The 19,693-nt window shown below is 33.9% G+C and overlaps 3 protein-coding genes across 6 annotated transcripts; 1 reads left to right on the forward strand and 2 right to left on the reverse strand.

Moving 5' to 3' along the window:
* Positions 1–144: 144 nt before the first annotated feature.
* On the reverse strand, positions 145–3,276 carry LOC133312834 (uncharacterized). Of its 4 annotated transcripts, none has more exons than XM_061514108.1 (4): positions 3,247–3,276; positions 2,218–2,394; positions 693–1,107; positions 145–586 (listed from the first exon to the last, which is right to left on the reverse strand). In XM_061514108.1, the coding sequence occupies exons 2-4, from the start codon at positions 2,384–2,386 to the stop codon at positions 271–273; spliced, it is 900 nt and encodes a 299-aa protein (XP_061370092.1). In that variant the 5' UTR covers positions 2,387–2,394; positions 3,247–3,276; the 3' UTR covers positions 145–270. The 4 variants fall into 4 exon arrangements, with proteins under 4 accessions (XP_061370092.1, XP_061370091.1, XP_061370093.1 ...); XM_061514107.1 differs by lacking the exon at positions 3,247–3,276 and adding an exon at positions 2,564–3,166; XM_061514109.1 differs by lacking the exon at positions 3,247–3,276 and adding an exon at positions 3,047–3,122.
* A 3,864-nt stretch (positions 3,277–7,140) lies between these two features.
* On the reverse strand, positions 7,141–11,026 carry LOC133312821 (squalene monooxygenase SE1-like). The gene is made up of 8 exons (XM_061514093.1): positions 10,665–11,026; positions 10,089–10,200; positions 9,821–9,995; positions 9,534–9,702; positions 9,139–9,357; positions 8,746–9,021; positions 8,142–8,420; positions 7,141–7,547 (listed from the first exon to the last, which is right to left on the reverse strand). The coding sequence occupies exons 1-8, from the start codon at positions 10,899–10,901 to the stop codon at positions 7,434–7,436; spliced, it is 1,581 nt and encodes a 526-aa protein (XP_061370077.1). The 5' UTR covers positions 10,902–11,026; the 3' UTR covers positions 7,141–7,433.
* Positions 11,027–15,841: 4,815 nt separating this feature from the next.
* On the forward strand, positions 15,842–18,815 carry LOC133312855 (uncharacterized). The gene is made up of 10 exons (XM_061514131.1): positions 15,842–15,995; positions 16,155–16,219; positions 16,308–16,369; positions 16,470–17,474; positions 17,568–17,646; positions 17,747–17,836; positions 17,930–18,034; positions 18,120–18,215; positions 18,310–18,440; positions 18,527–18,815. The coding sequence occupies exons 1-10, from the start codon at positions 15,842–15,844 to the stop codon at positions 18,813–18,815; spliced, it is 2,076 nt and encodes a 691-aa protein (XP_061370115.1).
* Positions 18,816–19,693: the final 878 nt, after the last annotated feature.

Consider the following 19,693-nt stretch of genomic DNA (forward strand, 5'->3'; position numbering starts at 1 on the left):
CAACATTTCCGAAGTATAAATGTCAGATAAGTTGTTAAAAGTACCCAGACTTTTACTGCCATACACATATTATATAAGGTAATTAAACAATAATAATAATTGCATACTATGGCCAAAAGAACAGGAATTTATAACTATTATCAATAGCCGGAATTGCATTTGATGATCCAGAAAATATATGTACAAAGTACAAACATGAGTTTCATTCAAATTGCCTGTATCCCTAAGTTATAACCTTCATCTGTGATAATATAACATTACAACATAGCCTTAGCAACGATGTTTACTTCTTTTATCCTTTCCTTTCTTTTTATTATGCTTAGATTTCTCTTTGTACCTGTGCTTCTTAGAATGCACCTTGTCCGAGTTGCTAGTGTAAGACTTCTTATTCTTTTTCTGACTTCCTTCATGAAGCTCCTCTTCGTAAGATTCATATGAGTTCAATGATGGAGGCCTTTCAGGACCATAAATAACCCGACGTTCCCTTACATCATAACTAGTACTAGGCTCCCCATATGGATGAGGAGGAAGGTAAGGTCCAGTCTCATCCATCCTTGGACCAACAGCACCTCTGCCTCTCTTGGTCCTGCATCAAAATGAAGTTTCTTAAATTCTAACACAATTAGAGAGAGAGATTATATGAAGGCATGCATGCACATAAGACATCAGAAAGCATAAGAAATCAACAATACCTTGAGTGTAGAAACTCCTCAAGCTCATCATCCTTTAAACCTTCTGGACTATGCTCATATTCTCTTTTACTTGAGCATGAAGCAGAGGCACTAGTGCTTTTATCAACTACAGCATGTCTTCCTGTGGTTCTTGATGAGTTCCCAACCCTATGGCTTTTGTCGCCACTGCTTTTATCTTTTGATGTGCCTTTATCCCGTTTATCCAGCTCATATTCTCTTTTACTTGAGCATGAAGCAGAGGTTCTAGTGTTATCATCAATAACAGCTTGTCTTCCCGTGCTTCTTGATGAGTTACCATCACTATGGCTTCTGTCTCCACTACTTTTATCTATCGATGTGCCTTTAACCCGTTTATCCAGCTCCAGTTCTTTCTGCCGCACTCGCCACATCTCATTCACTTCAACAGCTCGATTTGCTGGTAGAAAGCACAAAAATAAATTCATATTTAATTAATATAGATAAACTGTCGGCTCAACACATAGACATCATACTCACTGTACAACACTTCATAACACAGAGGCGGGGGATGGTGATTTGCCTGTCTCAAACATTCAAGAAATGAAGTTAAATGTCAATATTTGATATGGGTGTAGTCGTGTGTTCCATTTAGTAGCAAATAGCATTTTGCATGGAACAACTTGTACTTGAGTCATACTGGCTCATTGATATACTCAATTAGAATTTTTTTCTAAATAAAAAAGAGATTTGTTATCCAAAAAGCATTTCATATCTTGAAAATCCAAAAAGCATTTGATACTTTCTTCTTTAAGTAATTAAAATCATTTAAAAAATAGTAGTAAATGCTTCTTAATGTGTGGCCTTAGACACACCCTAACAAAACCCTTCAAAATCACCACAAGTGTACCAAGTATGTAACCAATGAGTATCAGTACCGGATACCTACTTGATCAAGATAGAGCAGCCATATAGGATTGCCCATGAATACTAAACCCACATATTAATGCATGTGAAGACACTAGTAAGAAGAAAACCAATTTTAAATTAATTCAAACCAGCCATCCGTTTTTGCACAACCTTCCCCCCAAGAAAAGAGAGAGAGTATAAGTTAGCAGTTAGTGAAGCCAAAAAAAAAAGAGACAATCATTCTGGATGATCTCAATGTTAGCAAAGACTACAAAAATAAAAAAGTAAAAATGAAACAAGCCCATAAGTCCAATAAAGCCCTCCAATAAGTCTGCATATCTGATTCCCTTGAATAAGCCATCGGTACCTCCTATAACAGTAAACATATAGTATTGTCCTCCTTGGCTTGCTCCCTCCAAACCCCCCTAAAGTTGAATAAGAACCGTTCTAAACTCAAAGGGCATACCCAGCATTAACCAAAAAGATCAATTAAAAGGGAGGTCTATTCGATACAATCAGGAAAATCGAACCTTGAATCAGAAATATAAATTCACAGTCCTACGCAATGATAAAACTTTCTCGAAAGTACATCCATAAAACATAAGACAGCATAGAGCAAAAATAACCAAGCTCTATCTAAAATTAGTGAATAAGAAATAACCTTGTTGTACCCCACGCACAGTAGCAGTGAGGAAACGTGAATTTGGCCGACTTCGTATATTAGGCTTACAAAGATAAGCCAGAACACCTTCCTTTTCAGACTGTCGCCGCAATTCAGCTGCTTCCCTCATAAGGATAGCAGCTATTCTGTTTTCAGTCTCCAGATCCATTTAAGTGGCTGATCATATTACCCAAAAACAAAAGAAAAAGGAATGAGATTTTAATTGAATGAATAACAAGCAAAAAATTATGAAACAATTTTAGGGTGGTGTGCTTGCTGTTTTGTGTTGGGAAGGGGAGAGGCCAAATAAGCAGCAAAAACAGTTATTATTTCACACATTACTGACATTGTTAAGTTCCCAAAGTCCTCTCAATGCAAAGTATTCATCAAAGATTAATAAAATCTTCTGGTTACTACTACAAGTACCATTCAGCCCTACTTCTTTCAGCTAATTGTTTAGGGAAAAACCCTGCAAAGAAACCTTTCTCCACTTCAAATTGAATCCCAATCCCAAAGAGGTAGCACTCAAAGTACCATTACCATTGGATCTCTTAAATTCACAAAATCTTTGTCTCACCTCTTTGGAAAACCAATATAACGCAAAGAGGGAACTAAAGCAAAGTCATCTACATAATAATGGGGTTCCAACACAATGGGGTTGCAACCATTTTGAACCTCCCAGCACAATGGGGGTTCCAACCAAACGACAAAAAAGCATCAAATTCGTGCAAAAGGTGGACAATCAGCCCCACATAACTACAAAAAGGAATGGAATTTAGTTGGATATCATATATTTCCTTAAACCCCAGAATTCCACAATCTCACGAACCGGTTCCAAGGCATAAAGAAAGGGTGGGAATTTCCGCCAAGAAAGATGTAAAACTTAATAAAAATAAAATAAAAACTTCTGCAGATTGAAAGAATCAGAGGCCAAATAATGCATCGAAGTTGAAATCTTTGCGAACCCAAAGAGATAGAGAAGAAACACAAAAAGCAAATTGGGAAAATAATCGGTGGAAATAAGCGTACCTCTCTCTCTCTCTGTCTGCGTCTGTCTCCGTCCAACGATCTCTTCGATCTTCCTTTCGTTGTCTCTCTGTTAAATATACTTTTTTTCTTTAGTTAATCAAAATAAAAAGTTTTATTCTATTTTTTTTTCTACTTGTGTTTGCAAACTTTTATAAATGGGAATAACATCTGTCATTTTAAAGGATATAAGCTTATATTATTTTAGATCCTAATCGTTGATTTCCGTCCATCAATGGTTATAATTTATTGGATTAAAATATTAATTCATTAATAATAAATTTAGCCCATTAAGTTTGACCCAATAGATTATAACCTATGAAGCACCGACACTTCATAAACTCTGACGTGTCGTGTCCGACACTCCGACACTCCAACATGCGTTATAGAAATTTAAAAAAAGATTCAAAGGTTGCGTTTCGTTGAGTTTAAAATAAATATTTGAGATATCTTATGTTTCTTTGCAAAATTGATTAATATTATAAGTTTAATTTCATTTTTTTGTTAAATTATTAAATATTAAATATAATATACATTACATAAATTAAAAATATTATTTAATATCAAAACGTGTCCTAACGTGTCGAAATCTAACATTTTTTAGAATTAACGTGTCGGAGTGTCGTGTCGTATCGTGTCACGTGTCCTGTGTCAGTATCGGTGCTACATAGATTATAACCGTTGATGGGCGGAAATCAACGGCTAAGATCTAAAATGATATAAACTTATATCCTTTAAAAATGATAGATGTTTTCCCCTTTATAAATTACGGTATATATTTTGGGAAGAAGGATATTGTGACAACCAAGTTGTGTTACTACTAAGTGACTACCAATTAATCTCACCGTTAGATCAATTATGTTGATCCAACAATTATATTTATTTTCATCTTTGTATAGTTTTTGTTTCCCAAATTTAATACTTTATATTTATTTTCACCTTTGTATGGTTATGATTTTCCATAATTAATGCTTTCACTTTAAATATGGGAAATCATAACCATACAAAGATGGAAATAAATATAACTGTTGGATCAACATAATCAATCTAACGGTGAGATTAATTGGTAGTCACTTGGTAGTAACACAACTTGGTTGTCACAATATCATTCCCCATATTTTGGGGAGTATAGTCTCATTTTGGGAAATACACTCATTTAAAATTTTTGTAAAAGTTTATAAATATAATTGGTACAGGATACACTTATCATCAAAAAAAATTATCACATTTATAACCAATCTAATCATTGTTATTTTCTGTCAATCTAACGGTTATAATTTATTGGAAATTAATAATTAATTAATAAATGCGACCCAATAATTTTCAATAAATTATAACCGTTAGATTGACAGAAATCAATGGCGATTAGATTAGTTGTAAAGTTGTAAACTTTTTTTTGTAGTAAGTATATCATTCCCCAATATAATTTATCCCCTTTTTATTAGCAAATCACAAATTCATAAATTTGGTGCTGACTTTTTTTTATACAGATGAAAATTAAATACATAATCTAATACAACTTATCCAATTTAACTCTTTTATTATTAGACCAATCCTAGTAGCTTAATTTGGTGCTGATTTTGAGAATGAATAAATCAATTTTAGAAACTAATACTAATTTTAAGACATTAACATTAATTTTTTTAAAAATTAATATACTGATATTTATGATTTATAAATTATAAATTTTAAAAAATTGATACTTCTGCCGTTAATTTTTTTCATAAACATATTTGAATTCACAATTTTGGGCCTTTTGACCATATTAGTTCAAAATATAAAAAGTTTGACCCATTAAGCTCCTGGGCAAACTTATTATCATATTAATGCAAAATGATGCATTTTGCCTGTCGTCGTGTTAAGACACGGTATATATACTACCGTTATTAGACGCGATACTTTCAGACCCGCAATGAAGCACAAGTGGATAATGGTCGGGGTAAATGAACTGGGAATAAAACAGATGAGGTAAATAAAGAATGAAACAAAAAGGTGGGGTGAATGAATAATGAATCAAATAGTTATGTGGACAGAGAATGAACTGTGAGAGACATGAGAGAATGGCTAGGATAAGGAGAAAGGGGATCGTATGGCAAATATATAGACAGGAAACACGACACTACGACATTGTATGTACAACGTTTTTTTTTTTTTTTGGAAATAATAGGAAATTAAAACAAAAACACAACAAAAAGAAACTAGGCACAAAGCCTAGACCAGTGAACACCTATAGTGTCACCATACAGACTATCAATACAACCTGACGGTGGACAATCAAATTCCTGAATTACCCAAGAGAAACCATAAGAGTAAGAGGCTAGAAAGTCCGCTACTCTATTTCCTTCACGGTGAATGTGAGACATATAAATCTGCCAATCTCGCTGCATCAAATTTCGAATACGATTCACCAAATTAGCCGCAGGGTAATCATGGTGGCACCCATTTGTAATGAGCTGTTGAGCTGAAAGAGAATCTCCTTCGAGCCAAACTTGCCTAAAACCTCTATCCCAAGCTAGCTCCAAACCAACCAAGCAAGCCCATGACTCAGCATGCAAAACTGTACCTGAGCCTAAATTTTTACAGAATCCGACGATCCAAGTTCCTGAGGCATCGCGAAAAACTCCTCCACACCCAGTCCTAGTACCATTAGCATCACATGCACCATCAACATTAAGCTTAACCCAATCCACAGGAGGACAACACCAAGCAACCAATCTCTCTATTCGATTCCTTGGTTGATTGCCTGCTCCAAAAAAACAGGGTTAGCTGCAAGAGCGACACTATCTCTGAAACCAATTGCTGAACGGATAAGTGAATAAGCATTCTGGCGATCACCTTCAAAAACCCAAGAATTCCTACATTTCCAAATTTTCCAGGCTAAGATTCCAAATAAAAGAGGCCAGTCCGACCCCATCCCCCAATCCTTTGAGCTATCTAAATTAGAAATGATCCAATTGTGCAGGTTGAGGTTGAAAAATTCACGCTGATTTATATGAGGCATTATCATGCACCATACTTCCTTAGATTGTGGACAGTCGCGAATAGTATGAAGGATAGTTTCACTAGACTGATTACATCTAGGACACAGATCTGAAAGAGCCATATGGCGGCGGAGTCTACAAACATTAGTCATCAGCTTCTCAAAATGGGCTTGTATGTACAACGTTTAGAAGCAGCATGTGCAGTACTATTTTTAATGGCTGAGGTGTTACATCAAAGATCGCAATTTAGCTTAAACGCGTTTGGTGCAGAGACGTCTCTTATGATCTCTGATCTGACATCCCTAAACGCGGCATAAAATATAACGCGTCCTTATTTGTTGTGTCTTAACGCAATAAATGACAAAATGCATCGTTGTTTTGCATTAATATGGTAATAAGTTTGATAAGGAACTTAATCCGATCGAACTTAAAAAAATTTGAACTAATAAAGTGAAAAAGCCACAATTTTGTTTTTGGCTGATGAAAAAGTTTTGCTTCTAAACAATGAGATAGGATATTCATACTACCAAATTTTTCTACTATCACTCCACTACCACTTTAATCGCCATTGGATTCAAAAGTTATTTTTTTTTTCTCTCTCTTCATTCAACTTTTTCTCTAATCCAATGGTGATTAGAGTGGTAATGAAATGGTAGTAGAAAAATTTAGTAGTATGAATATCCTACCTCCTAAACAATATTGCGCTAAAGAAGTGAGAAGAATAATAATATCAACAATTCTACAAGATACGTGCTTCGTTTTGGCATGGTGGCATCGGTTAAATTATTGTTTTATTTTTTAATTACAATAGTGCTTTTTAATCAGAAGACTTTTTCTCAGAAATGACTATTTAGTTCAAAAATTTGTCCTACTACTGCTTCATTTATCACACTACATTTAGGCATAGAGTAGCGGCCAAAAAATATGAACTTGCTATTAAAGACAAAACGTAACATTTTTGAACTCTGGTGCTTGGAAGATTGGTTTTGGGAACCTAACCTTGTCCTAAATTTGTAAATACTTCCAAAAAAATTATTAGTATCAAATATATTACACTTTCACAAAACAATGCCCCAAGTGTGGTATGGACTATGGAGCCTTTTACACCAAAATATCCCTCTAGGCTAGACTCTTTTATTTAATGCGGCTGGACTAAAGAATGTGGGCTCTTATTTATATATTGCGTGTCTTTTCTTCCTAGATGAGTATTTAATTATGCAAATTGGAAGGAGGTCTTCTGTAATATGCTGGCACTGTCACCGGGAAGAACATTTGTCTAACTCCTTCAGCCTTGATAATGGGGAATATGATAGCTGATGCACCCTGAAATGTCAAGAAAAAAAAATTCATACAGAATCATAAATTTTATTGCACCATTAACTAATAAATTTTGTAGTATTTGATGAGGTTGTTGCAGCAAATGATCAGCATTGATATCTAAAAGATTATATATATTGTTAGAGAATAAAATATAAAGTATTAAAAAGGCCATCACTTATTGCCTTAAGGTTTTGGGTTAAAGTGGTTCTTTAACATGGTATCAGAGCCTCGGTGTACCGGGTTCGATCCTCACTGTCCCCCATTTTCTTTCTAGTGAAATTTCTTTATTCGCACAGGTAAGTGAGCTTGTGCATTATCCACCCTTCAAGCCCAGTGAACTCTTCTGCGAGGGGAACACGCCCCTCACAAAAGAGCCATTTAGGCTTGAAGCATGGATATGGTACAAGCCCATTTTTTTTGGTCTGTCTTGTGTTTTTCTTAATTCCATTTGAAAGTAGGAGATGAGGACCCAAAAGCTTAAGCAGCTTTTGGGTTGAATTGGTTCTTTACACACACACACACATATATATATATATATATATATATATATATATATATATATATGTTTAACCAAAAGAAAAATGGAAAAATACTAACCGAAATCAATCTAGCTCCAATCCACATGCGTTTTGGAGAAGGAAATGGTATGAGTAAGCGTCCAACACCATATATAGCTACTGCAAAGAAGTGGAGAACCAAGCTTAATGGACGAGGATTTAGACCTGAGAGTAGAGCTATTGGTCCATCTGAGAAAACACCTCCAAGGCTCAAATAATCAAAACATGCCTGTCGCATTTCCTTACTAGCTGGGTCAGGGGATGCACAAAACACCTTGTATAATGCCCCAGCTAATGTGTTTATTGTAGATGCCACTGGCTGCAAACACAATCATACACCAACTATTAATTTTGCTCAAACAAAGTTCTCTATAAAAACTTTTCTAATATATATACTTATAGGATTTGTTTATTCTACGGTGGTCAACGTAGATAACTTATTTACATTGAGCCCAAACGACGTTGTTTTGAGCAAAAATCAATGTATTTTTGTAATTATAATTCTTTTCAGTGTTATAATAGTTTTTCTGATTATAAATTTTTAATTTTTCAACCCAAAACAAAGTTGTGTTTTGAAAATCAACGTAGATAACTTATCTATATTCACCTGTAGAAATATTAAAGCTTTATATATAGTCTTTTACCTTGCGCAGGGTGTAGAATGATTCAAGATATTTGCAAAGAGCAGAAGCATCACGCAGATCATGCAGAGGTCTAAGAAGATCCCTTAGCAAAACAATGTCAGACAAAGCCACAGTCATTCCCCCTCCTGTTAAAGGGTGACGCATATTGAAGGCATCTCCCATTAGAAGGGCACCAGGTGTGGGATAAGGAGATGCCGGCATGCTTCTGTTTGGCATGCTTCTAATGTTTCCTTTATCCACTGCTGCTATAAAAGAAGTACGCAGCTCTCGAGGAACCTTAAACACACAATTTCCATCATTAGTTGAAGAAACATGAAACATAAATTAGTCAATAAATGAATAAAATCTGGGTTGATTATGTAAGAATGTTCTTAAGCCAATCCCAAGTTGTACCTGAGGAGCTACTACTGTTTTCAGATAACGTGCCATGTCACCATTACCAAGTGAAGGTAATTTCTGGCCAGGCACATCAACCAAACAGCGAATTTCAGTGCTACTAATGGGATAAAACAGAATGGGAGAAGGATCACCCAGGATAACGTGTCCGTGGTTTGCAAATGGAAGATTGCAGTTCTCAAGGACCAGACCAACAAAATGAGATGGTACATCGACCTGTAGAAATAAGTGTATCTATTAGTGTTAAGAAACAATTAACTATAAATGAAACAGGCTTTGAGAGCATGTTGAGACAAGACAAATAGCAAATCTCTTGAACAATTCCAAACCATTCTCCTCTAGTAATTAATTAGTAGTAACTTAAAGTGGAACCTAACAATTAGGATCATTACCTTTGGGTTGCAAAGAGAGCGTCTCAAGTTGGAAAAACAACCATCACAAACTATGGTAAGGGGAGCCTTTTCTATGAGCTCTTGTCCACTCTTGGTTTTGTAGTGTACCCCTTTAATGGTTCCATTTTCTTCAAGTAGAGATGTAACAGTTCCTTGTTCTAATTTTACACTGCATAAATTTGGAACATAGCAATAAGAGGATTTAATATAAATCATATAATAAAGAATCCTTTCAAAAACAGGTGGGGGTTTTTTTCCCAAGATGAAAAGCTGGTAAAAGATTGTACTTTGGAAGAGATGAAGCCTTGTCTCGCATTCTCTGTATGAAACGGCCATTGTGAAAGCTTCTCCCAGAAACATCAGAGTTAAATTTTTCCAGAGGATAAGAAAGCTTGGTATTTTTCCCATCCTTATAAAGAGCATAACCAAAGACTTGCTGAGCATCAATTTCGTCCACACAATCTGCAACAATTCATAACATTCATGTGTAGCAATCTTTCATGGACCTAGTTTTGTACATACCATGTATCATATTTGACATGTTTTTTTGCTTACCTTCAAGACCCAACTCAATTAACTTCAGATAACCACCAGGTTGTAGCAATTCACCCACAATCCTGTCTGGTTCATTCAAATCCCTTTCAATAACATGCACTCTCTTTCCATCCTGAAACAAGCAGCCCAGTTTTAGAACAATAAATACATGCTTCATTGTGTAAAATTCCAAAAAGGTTCTCCAAAACATATTTTTCAGGCCATCTTACCGAGAGTTTATATATAATAACAGATCATAGAAAGGAAGAAATAAATGTTCTATGAAGCCTAAAACTATATCATCAAAATTTCTATATAGATTCAACTTATATAATTTCACTCAGAATAATAACATTTAAAATGTACTTTTCTTTTCTTCTAACATCTTGAAACCTCCCCTGCAATCAAACATGAAACTTCTTAACATTATTGTTATTATTATTCCACCTCAACATCAATTTTTTGTTTGGTATATCCTGAATATAAACATATCTACGAATCAAAACTTATTTTACAGGTTAAAACACAAGAAAACCATCACAAAGATGGATTTCAATTCACAATTTCATGTATGAGCAGGAAATAAAAGCCTTCTACCTTGCCAAGTGTGTAAGCAAGGGCTGCTCCAGCAACCCCAGCACCCACAATGATGATGTCAGTGCTTCCTGAGACAGTTTGAGAGCATCTTCCATTTTCTGATGTCCTTATAATACAACCATTACTTTCTGCATGTATTGAACCTGTGGCCTTCTTCTTTGATATAGAACCGCACAGAACAAGCACAAGCACCAAACTAGAAGCTATAATCCCTCCCAGAATATACTGAGAATCCATCTCCAATAGGGTATTGGTTAAACTAAATTTGAGAAGTAAAGGAAAAATAAACGAGAAGGGATATGTTGACAAATGAAAAAGTTGATTGTCTAGTTTTCTTGGAAATCCTTTACGTGTGAGAGCTTTCACGTGTTACCTTGTGCAGCTTAAACCAGCCTCTCATTTTCTTTTATAGGGGCAACAAGTTGAACATAAGTACGTATATCTCTTGTGTTCTTGTCCTTTTTTGTTTTTTCTTTCTTTTCTTTTCAAAAAAGAAATTAGGATTTACTTTGCTGCCACCGACATTATATTTTTATTTTGATTTCGTTTGTTTCTCAAGGTGATGCGTTTCATGCATTTGTGGCAGTCATATAACTGCATCACGTTATTTGTATTTATATATCTCTTAATTATTGATTCATGCTAGCTAGCTAGCTACTACTACGCTGGTAGATAGAAATTTCATTTCAAACTTGTGTCCATTTTTAATTATTTACCAACATTTCTGCATATAAGACTTCAATTAGAAAAGAAGAAAAAAAAATCTATAAAATGCATGACATTGGTTTTTGGATTTGAGGGATAATCTAATGGAAATATTTAAAAAATATAATATAAAATTATTAATATAAAATTTATATAACTTAAATTTTTTATTTAAATCAAATCGTTATAAAAAATAAGAATTTTCTAAAAATTTTACCCTAATCAAGAATGAAATAATATTTGATCCAAGGTAAGGAAAAAAAAATTGGATGTGATACTAAGGTTCGAATCTATTACCTTATACAAATTATCCAAATTTCTTACCATTAAATTTATCCTGGTGGATTATGTAAGAAGAAATTTAAACAACATATATTGTTCATTTTTCAATGTCATTAATTCAAACATGTAGTAACCCTAAGCTAAACATGCCCAATGTATTGAACAAATGCTAGTAAACGCTGCAAGTTGAATCCACGCATGCCAATTTATGATTGGCCTTTTCGTATGTGGGTGACCAATATCTTATATTTAGTGGTAAACAAGAGTTGAACATGGTGATCAGGGACTCAACTTATATAGTATAAATACTGTATAAATTTAAAATCATTACTTTATTTCGCTATAAAATAACTTAAAATGTTCAATGGTTATTTTCTATCATTGTACAGTGAATGATCTTGTTTTTATTTAATCCTAGTTATTTACTTGTGCGTTGCATGGAAAAAAATTATTATTTTTATTTCATAAAAGTTAATGTAAATTTTAAATAAATTTTATAAATAAAATTTTGTAACACATGGGGAAAGAGTCTCAAATTAAATTTTGCATATTCAGGTAACACAATTGGTATTACTAACACCACCGTGATAAAATAAAAGAGAACCATTATTAAAGACTTAATTAAAAGAGAAAATAGGTAAGTGATTTGCAACTTAATATTAAATGGGTTTCTAATATACTCTAAGCATATTACGTGACTTTAAGGTGATGGCTAAAGATTAGGATATCTAACACTCCTGTGAATAAAAAAAACAACCATAAATTATTTGGGAAAAACACTACTTGACAATCAGATAAAGAAAATGTCAAACTTTGATATAAGACGGGTAACTGCCGACGATGTTCATTTATGGTTTATGAATTGAATGCTGAGGGAAGTAGTTCAGAATTAAAAGCTGAATTTGGTTTCGGACAAATAAATAGCTCTGTGTGGAAATAGAAATGCAAAAAATCAGGATTGTGTGGTAGTAACAGGCTGAGTAATGGATCCATTGATCCCTTACGTCTATTTCACAATAATTATTTTTATTACAGTTATTAATTATCACTTTATAAATTTTAGAAGTTTGAATTTGTATTAAATTATTTGTCATGTCCCACACCAAAAAAAATAATATTATTTGTCATCTTAAGAAATAAAAATATCAATTTTTATTTTTTTATTTTTAAAGTAAAATTAAATTGTTTATTAATTAAGTGAAGGAAAAATTTGGTTAAACGTAACTATATTTTTTAAAATTAAGGGTATTTAACTTTTGTAGAAGATCCAAAACAATAATTTTTTTAAAATTTTACACACAGATTAAGAAATTATTTAAATAAATTTAATTTTAGAAGAATATAACTACATTCGACTAAATTACTCTTTCACTCTACCAATGCTTGAAAGTTGATATTTTTAACTTATATTCTTACTATAAGTAAAAATTTAGCCAAACATAATTTTATAAAATTCTCATAAAAGAGTTTTTTTTATAACAAAGAAAAAAGGCTTTTTCACCCTTTTGCCCCTTATTAATTAATTAATAACCATTTTGCCCCTGATTCGAAATTATCTACCAATCTGCCCCTCTTTAATCGACTACCTTCCATTTTTAATCGACTAAACCGTTGTTGGGAGATTTAATCGACCAAATCTCTCTACTTAATCGATTAAAATCATACTGACTTATTTTTTTTTTGTAAAATATGAAGATTTAGTCGACTAAATAGGGAGATTTAGTCGACTAAATCTCCCAGCAGCCATTTTTTGTCTGTTTTGGCCATTTAGTCGATTAAAAATGCAAGGTAGTCGACTAAAGAGGGGCAGATTGATAAATAGTTTCGAATCAGGGGCAAAATGGTTATTAATTAATTAATAAGGGGTAAAAGGGTGAAAAAGCCAAGAAAAAAAGCTAAAAGCTTCAAACTCCTAAAAATAACTTGTTTAAGATGTATGCCAACTTTTTAGAATTCTCATATTTACTTTTTAATTAAACCATTATTCTAAACTTTTATTTATAAATATTATTATTTACCCTAATCATTTATCTCAACAACAAATCATTTCATCTCCCTCTCTTCAAAATCCTAAGAATAATTTTATACAATTATTAAATAGCTCTTAACTTTAATATTTAAGTTTTTTTTAACTAGTTTTTAATTATAAAAAAATACGTCAAACATGCTCAAAGTCACCGTGATAAACTTTTTTTTAAAAAAACAATAATAATAATACTTTGTTAATTTTTTTTAAATAGCAAACAGTTTAAACAAAATGAAATATTATAAAGTGATATCTATTTAAAAATGGAGAGAAAATAAAAATGAAGGAAGTCAAATAAATTTTCAAAAGTTAAATGGAACTTAACTCGATTCTCCGATTTTTGTGATATTCACCCATCGAAATCTTCCTGTTGTTGAGGACGACTATGTTGTGATGCGAGACAGATAAAAATAAAATGGACCAAACTCGTCAATTTAAAAATATTAACTTTTTTACGTCAACGTACGTGTAGTTCACGGGCTTAAGACCCTGACTTAATCAAATATGCAAAGGTCCGAATAAAGGAAATCCATGATGTTTATTTCTTCTCTTCTATTTCATCTTCTTATTCCACCCTTGTAGTTTATGCAAGATTTTGGATTCAAAGTCTTAAGCTAACGAATTGTTTATTCTCACTTTCCATCTCCACTTCATTCTAAGCCATACGGAGGATATTGACTCCTTGGTAAGACTGTAAATTTAAGTGCTAATGTACCTAACCTTAAAAATTTGTGGAAGGTTGAATATGGTTTGATGATGAATCATGGACCACGCACGCAAGTAAGATTAGTGCTTTAGCCATAACACACGTTACCAACTATAGGGGATCGATATTCTCACATAACATATTATCTTTATATAAGACTTGATCTAATGGAAATTGTGATTATATTGACAGTTTCAGAATTATGATATACTTAATTTAAAATTGTTTAAGATAAATTAATAATATAAATTTTAATATTATTTGTAATTATTTTCAACTTAAGTTTAATTTAGTTGAAATTTGTTTTTAAACAAGTTTTTTAATTTAATATACTACATTAAAAGAATCTTAATTTAATAGACAAGAGAGAGTATATAAAAAAGTAGATGAAAATCATTATTTTGAAATAAATTTTTTAAACCACAAAAACTGATACTAGTGCACTTAAATATTTAGTTTTTGAAGTTTTAAACACACCATAAATAACTCATAATTCTGAGCTACGTTGTACTTATAATATTTTTTATCTTATAATCTTTTACGATCATTATGTTATTGTTAGATCAAAATTAAATTAGCGGCTCTTATTTGATGTTGTTTTATAACTATTGATTTAATTAGATCCTACAATAACAAAAATGTGGACAAAAAGTTGTAATTATATCTCCCTCCTTAATTTTAATATAAAAAAATAGGGTTAAGTTATATATATTTTTCTTACCACCTCCTACAATCACTTTGTTATGATCGAATCAAAATCAAATCAAGAAAAAACATTGTTGGCATTAATTTATAATGAAGCGATAATGAGAATAATCATTTTAAGATTAAACATTTCAACAACAAAAATTTCACAGAAATACAAACATATGAAAAAAATTTAGGAAATAATATTTATTATTTTAAATTATATAACTTTATGTCATTTTAAATAAAACGATATCATTTTTTAAAATATGACTGAATTACCAGAGAAGTTTCCCATGCTTTGATTCTGGACTCCGTAGTCACTGTTGAATGTTGACCAGTATTGACAAGTTCCAGAGCTTACTTTCATTTGGCCTCGCATTTCTTTTGGAATATATATATATTAAATTAAATTACCTTGTTCTTGCATAGATGCTTCTTTGAGTTTGAGGGGCAGAAATTCATCAACTTCATCCCGCACGCCACGACAAAACTAAACAAATGGGCTAGGATTAGGATTGGGCTTGACAACTAAGTGGGTTGGGCCATATCTGAATCCAAATTCCATTCGTGGGGAGTGCAATTACCAAAGGACCCCTTTTCCATGCCGTTTTTTCTCTCTTACCAGCCTGTCTGAATCGTAACGGCTAGTTACTACGGAATTTAAAAATGTCTGGAAAGAAGCCGAAGCCTTCTTACATTATTACAAGACAACCTTAATACAAAACCGCTGTGTCTGTGTCTGTCACTACTACTCCCTCCTCTTGTGTTATGGCGGAAACTACTCGATGTTTGCCAATCATTGAAGAAGAGGAAATAGACGATGACTTCTATGAGAAGATTGAAGCGCCCAAGTTCGTGGACTTCACCGCACCTGATGTTCGCCGCTCCGACGATGACCGCCACTGGTTCTGCTTGCGCTTTGGTAATTTTTTCATAATTCTAAACTAATCGGTTTAGTTTAGTTTATTTTATTAGTTTACAAACTTGAGATCTCTTCTTTCTCACTGTTTTGTACTTATTCTCAGCTTCATTATATTATATTATATTATATGCTAATCAACTATTAATTACGTAACCATAGGATGTGACCAAAAACATGAACAAGAGTTGGACTCTGAAGCAATTTACAAGAATTTCGTTCTTCGGGTTAGCTCTAGTTTTCTTCAACTTGGTTTCAGTAAGAACTAATCAGTATGGAAATGAATGTGATGAAAAATGGGTATTGGATTTTCAGGTTATGGCAGCCAGAAGTCCCAATGTACGCCTCAGAAAGGCATTAAATAGAAGAGAAGCAAGGTAACCAACCAATAACACTATAGTCTAGTCAGTGAGTATACTTTTTTTTTTAATTATTAATTTAAAAGTAAAGTGATTACTCAATTTTGTTGTTTGTCAGTGCAAATTTGAAGTGTCCCCTTACAGCTCCAGCAAAGTCAAGGGTGTCAAGAATGCCTTTGATTTCCTCGTTGTCACACAAGATGAATGACAACAATGTGAAAGTTAAACCTCTTTCTAAGTTTGCTGCAGCAACCCCAAATGCTAAGGTGAAGCAACCACCTTCTGTGGCCAAGGCTTTGACTACCCCAAGGAATCAAAACAAGGTTTCCAAACTGGAACAATTTAGAAGTGTTCAGAGCAAGAAAGCAATGACTGTTGTTGCGCCTAAGAGCAGAGTGATAGCGAAGGCTCTAGTTTTTCACTCGCCAAAGAAGGTGGTAAAGACCAAGAGTTCTGTTGAATTGAATACAGCCATGAAAACATTGTGTTCGGCAATGAACAAGCTTGAACTCAGTGGAGGGAAGAAGAATGGAGAAGGATGTAACAACCCATTGCCAGTGGCTGCCTCTAGAAAACAATTCAGGGGACGAGAGGTTAAAAGCCGTGTGTTTGATTCATTGTATTCTAATAATCGCAAGGAACAAGAAACTAACAATCTGAGATGTTTGAAGGAGAGGAAGGTTAAAGGCATGCAGAAACGCCAGGTTACTGTGCCTCGTGAAAATGACTCTAGTAACAAGGAGATGATGGATGAAAAATCAAGGGGTGACTCTCTAGAAAGATGCCCTGAATCAGGAACTTCGGGAGGTGGTAGTGAACTGTCTCTGGGAGATGAAGAATCCCAAGAACAAACAAGAGGAGAGAGTTCAGTTCTAGCTTTGTCAGAAGCTTCTAGAGATGGCATTACCTCGCTATCAAGTTTGAACGAAGAAGAGAACAAGACTACTAAAGGGGGTGAAAATGAAGAGAGAAAGAACCCGGTTTCAGAGACTGGAAAAGTTCAGGAAGCCAAAAAGAGAAAGGATGGAGATAATTCTGTGGCTTCAGCTGCTGATAAAGAAAATGAGAGCGAACTCACAGTGAACGATGACAAGGAAAATGCTACAGCCCCTGATGAGAACATGTAAGGAATTTGATTTGTCTCAAAATGTGTTCTATTCCGGCTTTCTTGTGTTTCTTAAACTTCATTTAATCAATGAATTCTTTGTGGCTGCAGAGCGATGAGTACCAATGATGGTGACCCGAAAAAGGCAATTCATAGCAGCAAGCATGAAGATTCGAGGAAAACACACAAGGTTTGGTATAGTTTAGAATCCCATTGATGTTATTTTCAATCCCACTTGCTTCAATGAAATGATTTGACTTTAACCTTTAAGCGTTATGACCTTGAAACAGAAATCCACATTGACCTCTACCGGTTCTCAAGTTGTACAGTATAGAAAATTAAAGCCCACAAATCCTAAGCCTTTTAAGCTGAGAACTGATGTAAGTAATGGATTCTGTTTTAGTTGGTTTATTAATTTAGAAAGAAGTTTTACTAATCAAGTGTATGATTCATGTTATTTTTTAATGTTGCAGGAAAGGGGAATTCTTAAAGAAGCGAATTTGGATAAAAAAATTCCCTCACCCTCAGCCAAAGGTGGCAAGGCAATTGGGAAACATCAGAATGTAAACCTAAACAGAGTGAGTTTCATTATGAACCTCAATCTGTGCACACATGTCCTTAGCATTGATTATCTAAAAAATTTCTCTTTTCTTTTCCTTTCAGAAAAATGAAACTTGTCCCTCACGAAGTGAACAAGATATTGATAATTATAGCAGCTGCGATGAGAGATCAAACCAAACAACACAAGAAAATCAATCTGTAAGTTCATGCATAGAAGATACCATCACCTGAAATATTACCGCTTAATGAGTTTCTAAAGACAAGGGCTGAAACTTCCCTAAACGTTTTGTAGGGGTGCATTCAAAATGACAAGAAGGCACCTCACAGAAATCCTGGTCCTAAACTTCAGAAACCCATTGATCTGGATGACAATTTCAAAAGAAAATCTGTAATGATGCAACGTAAAGTAGTAAGGCCTGGAAGGTAAGTAATAATCAGTTTGTCACATTCATTGAGTATCTTTGGTTATAATAAATTTGGAATTTAACAATAAAAGTATATATTGACAGTGCTCTTTCGAGGAATAAAGAAAAAGTTCTCCTTGCAACAGCTTCTAAACTCAATGTTATTATTGAAAAACCGTCAGACATTGTGAAGCCAAAGGAAGCAGCAAAGACAAGAAAAAATGATGCTTCTTCACCTACAAGCAATGCCGATTCCTCTTCCAGGCCTTGTTCGCGAGGACGGAGGAGGGCTTTAACTGTTCCAAAGGAACCAAAGGCTTTAACTGTTCCAAAGGAACCAAAGTTTCAGAGCCTGCACGTGCCAAAGAGCTGCACCACCAGGAAACCGACTTAGTGGGAGTGGTGGATCGGGGTGCTGTTCAATATCGTCGTTGAATTTTTTGTGGCTTTGGGAAAATTGTTAACGTTGCAGCCCCTAAAGTTACCTAGATTAACCATTGATGAATTCATATCCCTTTCTAGGAATTAAGATGGTATTGGTCTGGATAAAAAGCATGGAAACAATGATATGGCTGCCGTTCACATGAATGGTTCAGATTATGTTTCTGGTAAATGGTAAAGGAAGAACCAGTACCATCCTGAATAGTTGCAGGTAGTGGTGTAGCAGAGTCTTCAATATAATTGAAGATACTGTAGGCTTTAAGGACAGGAATGAATGAGGACATCCGGAAGAACCATATTATTTAAATCAAGAGTTTCAGCAACATAGTTTTTTATGTTAGAAACAGCAAGAGAAGAGTGATGAGTAGTGTTAGAGGTATTTAGATCCTGAGCACTTGAAGATGATGGGGTGGTAGTAGATGAAGCCATAAATATTTCCATCCACTTGATTTTATAGATAGTATTCTCCAATTGTTCACATTTTGTAACTCTTGAAAGAATGAATATAATCAATTCGCCACCAGTTTGACAACTGTCTCTGTGATTTTACAATACATAATATCTACTAGAGTACTCATAATGCTACAACTCTCATTCACTTAACCCTGCACAATTCAGTAATCACCTCTTCTTGTTATTCCACTTAAAAGGAGGTTCGATAATTTTGTCTACTTGCCTTCGGGTACCGATTAAGCATACCAAGTAGACAGAAGTGTGGCTGTCACTTTCAGAAATGACTTTCAGACCTGGTTTCCAGGATAAGGTAATTTCCTTGGTTTTTTGTAGAGCCGTGTTGGTTTCCTATACAAACGTTGGCTTTATACTGCAGAG

This window comes from Gastrolobium bilobum, unplaced genomic scaffold, assembly GCF_033153095.1.
Source record: "Gastrolobium bilobum isolate Gb01-03AN ecotype WA unplaced genomic scaffold, APGP_CSIRO_Gbil_v1 utg12574, whole genome shotgun sequence".
Lineage (NCBI taxonomy): Eukaryota > Viridiplantae > Streptophyta > Magnoliopsida > Fabales > Fabaceae > Gastrolobium > Gastrolobium bilobum.

What these genes read in the sequence shown, in the direction of transcription:
- LOC133312855 (XM_061514131.1), top strand. Translation starts at nt 15,842, where the DNA reads ATGGCGGAAACTACTCGATGTTTGCCAATCATTGAAGAAGAGGAAATA. An exon ending in ATTCGAGGAAAACACACAAG is followed by an intron (nt 17,647 to 17,746) that starts GTTTGGTATAGT and finishes ACCTTGAAACAG; the next exon opens with AAATCCACATTGACCTCTAC. An exon ending in AAAGTAGTAAGGCCTGGAAG is followed by an intron (nt 18,441 to 18,526) that starts GTAAGTAATAAT and finishes ATATATTGACAG; the next exon opens with TGCTCTTTCGAGGAATAAAG.
- LOC133312834 (XM_061514108.1), bottom strand. Translation starts at nt 2,386, where the DNA reads ATGGATCTGGAGACTGAAAACAGAATAGCTGCTATCCTTATGAGGGAA. An exon ending in TGTGCGTGGGGTACAACAAG is followed by an intron (nt 1,108 to 2,217) that starts GTTATTTCTTAT and finishes GCTTTCTACCAG; the next exon opens with CAAATCGAGCTGTTGAAGTG. An exon ending in GAGGAGTTTCTACACTCAAG is followed by an intron (nt 587 to 692) that starts GTATTGTTGATT and finishes ATTTTGATGCAG; the next exon opens with GACCAAGAGAGGCAGAGGTG.
- LOC133312821 (XM_061514093.1), bottom strand. Translation starts at nt 10,901, where the DNA reads ATGGATTCTCAGTATATTCTGGGAGGGATTATAGCTTCTAGTTTGGTG. An exon ending in AATTGAGTTGGGTCTTGAAG is followed by an intron (nt 9,996 to 10,088) that starts GTAAGCAAAAAA and finishes GAATTGTTGCAG; the next exon opens with ATTGTGTGGACGAAATTGAT. An exon ending in AAGGCTTCATCTCTTCCAAA is followed by an intron (nt 9,703 to 9,820) that starts GTACAATCTTTT and finishes AAATTTATGCAG; the next exon opens with TGTAAAATTAGAACAAGGAA.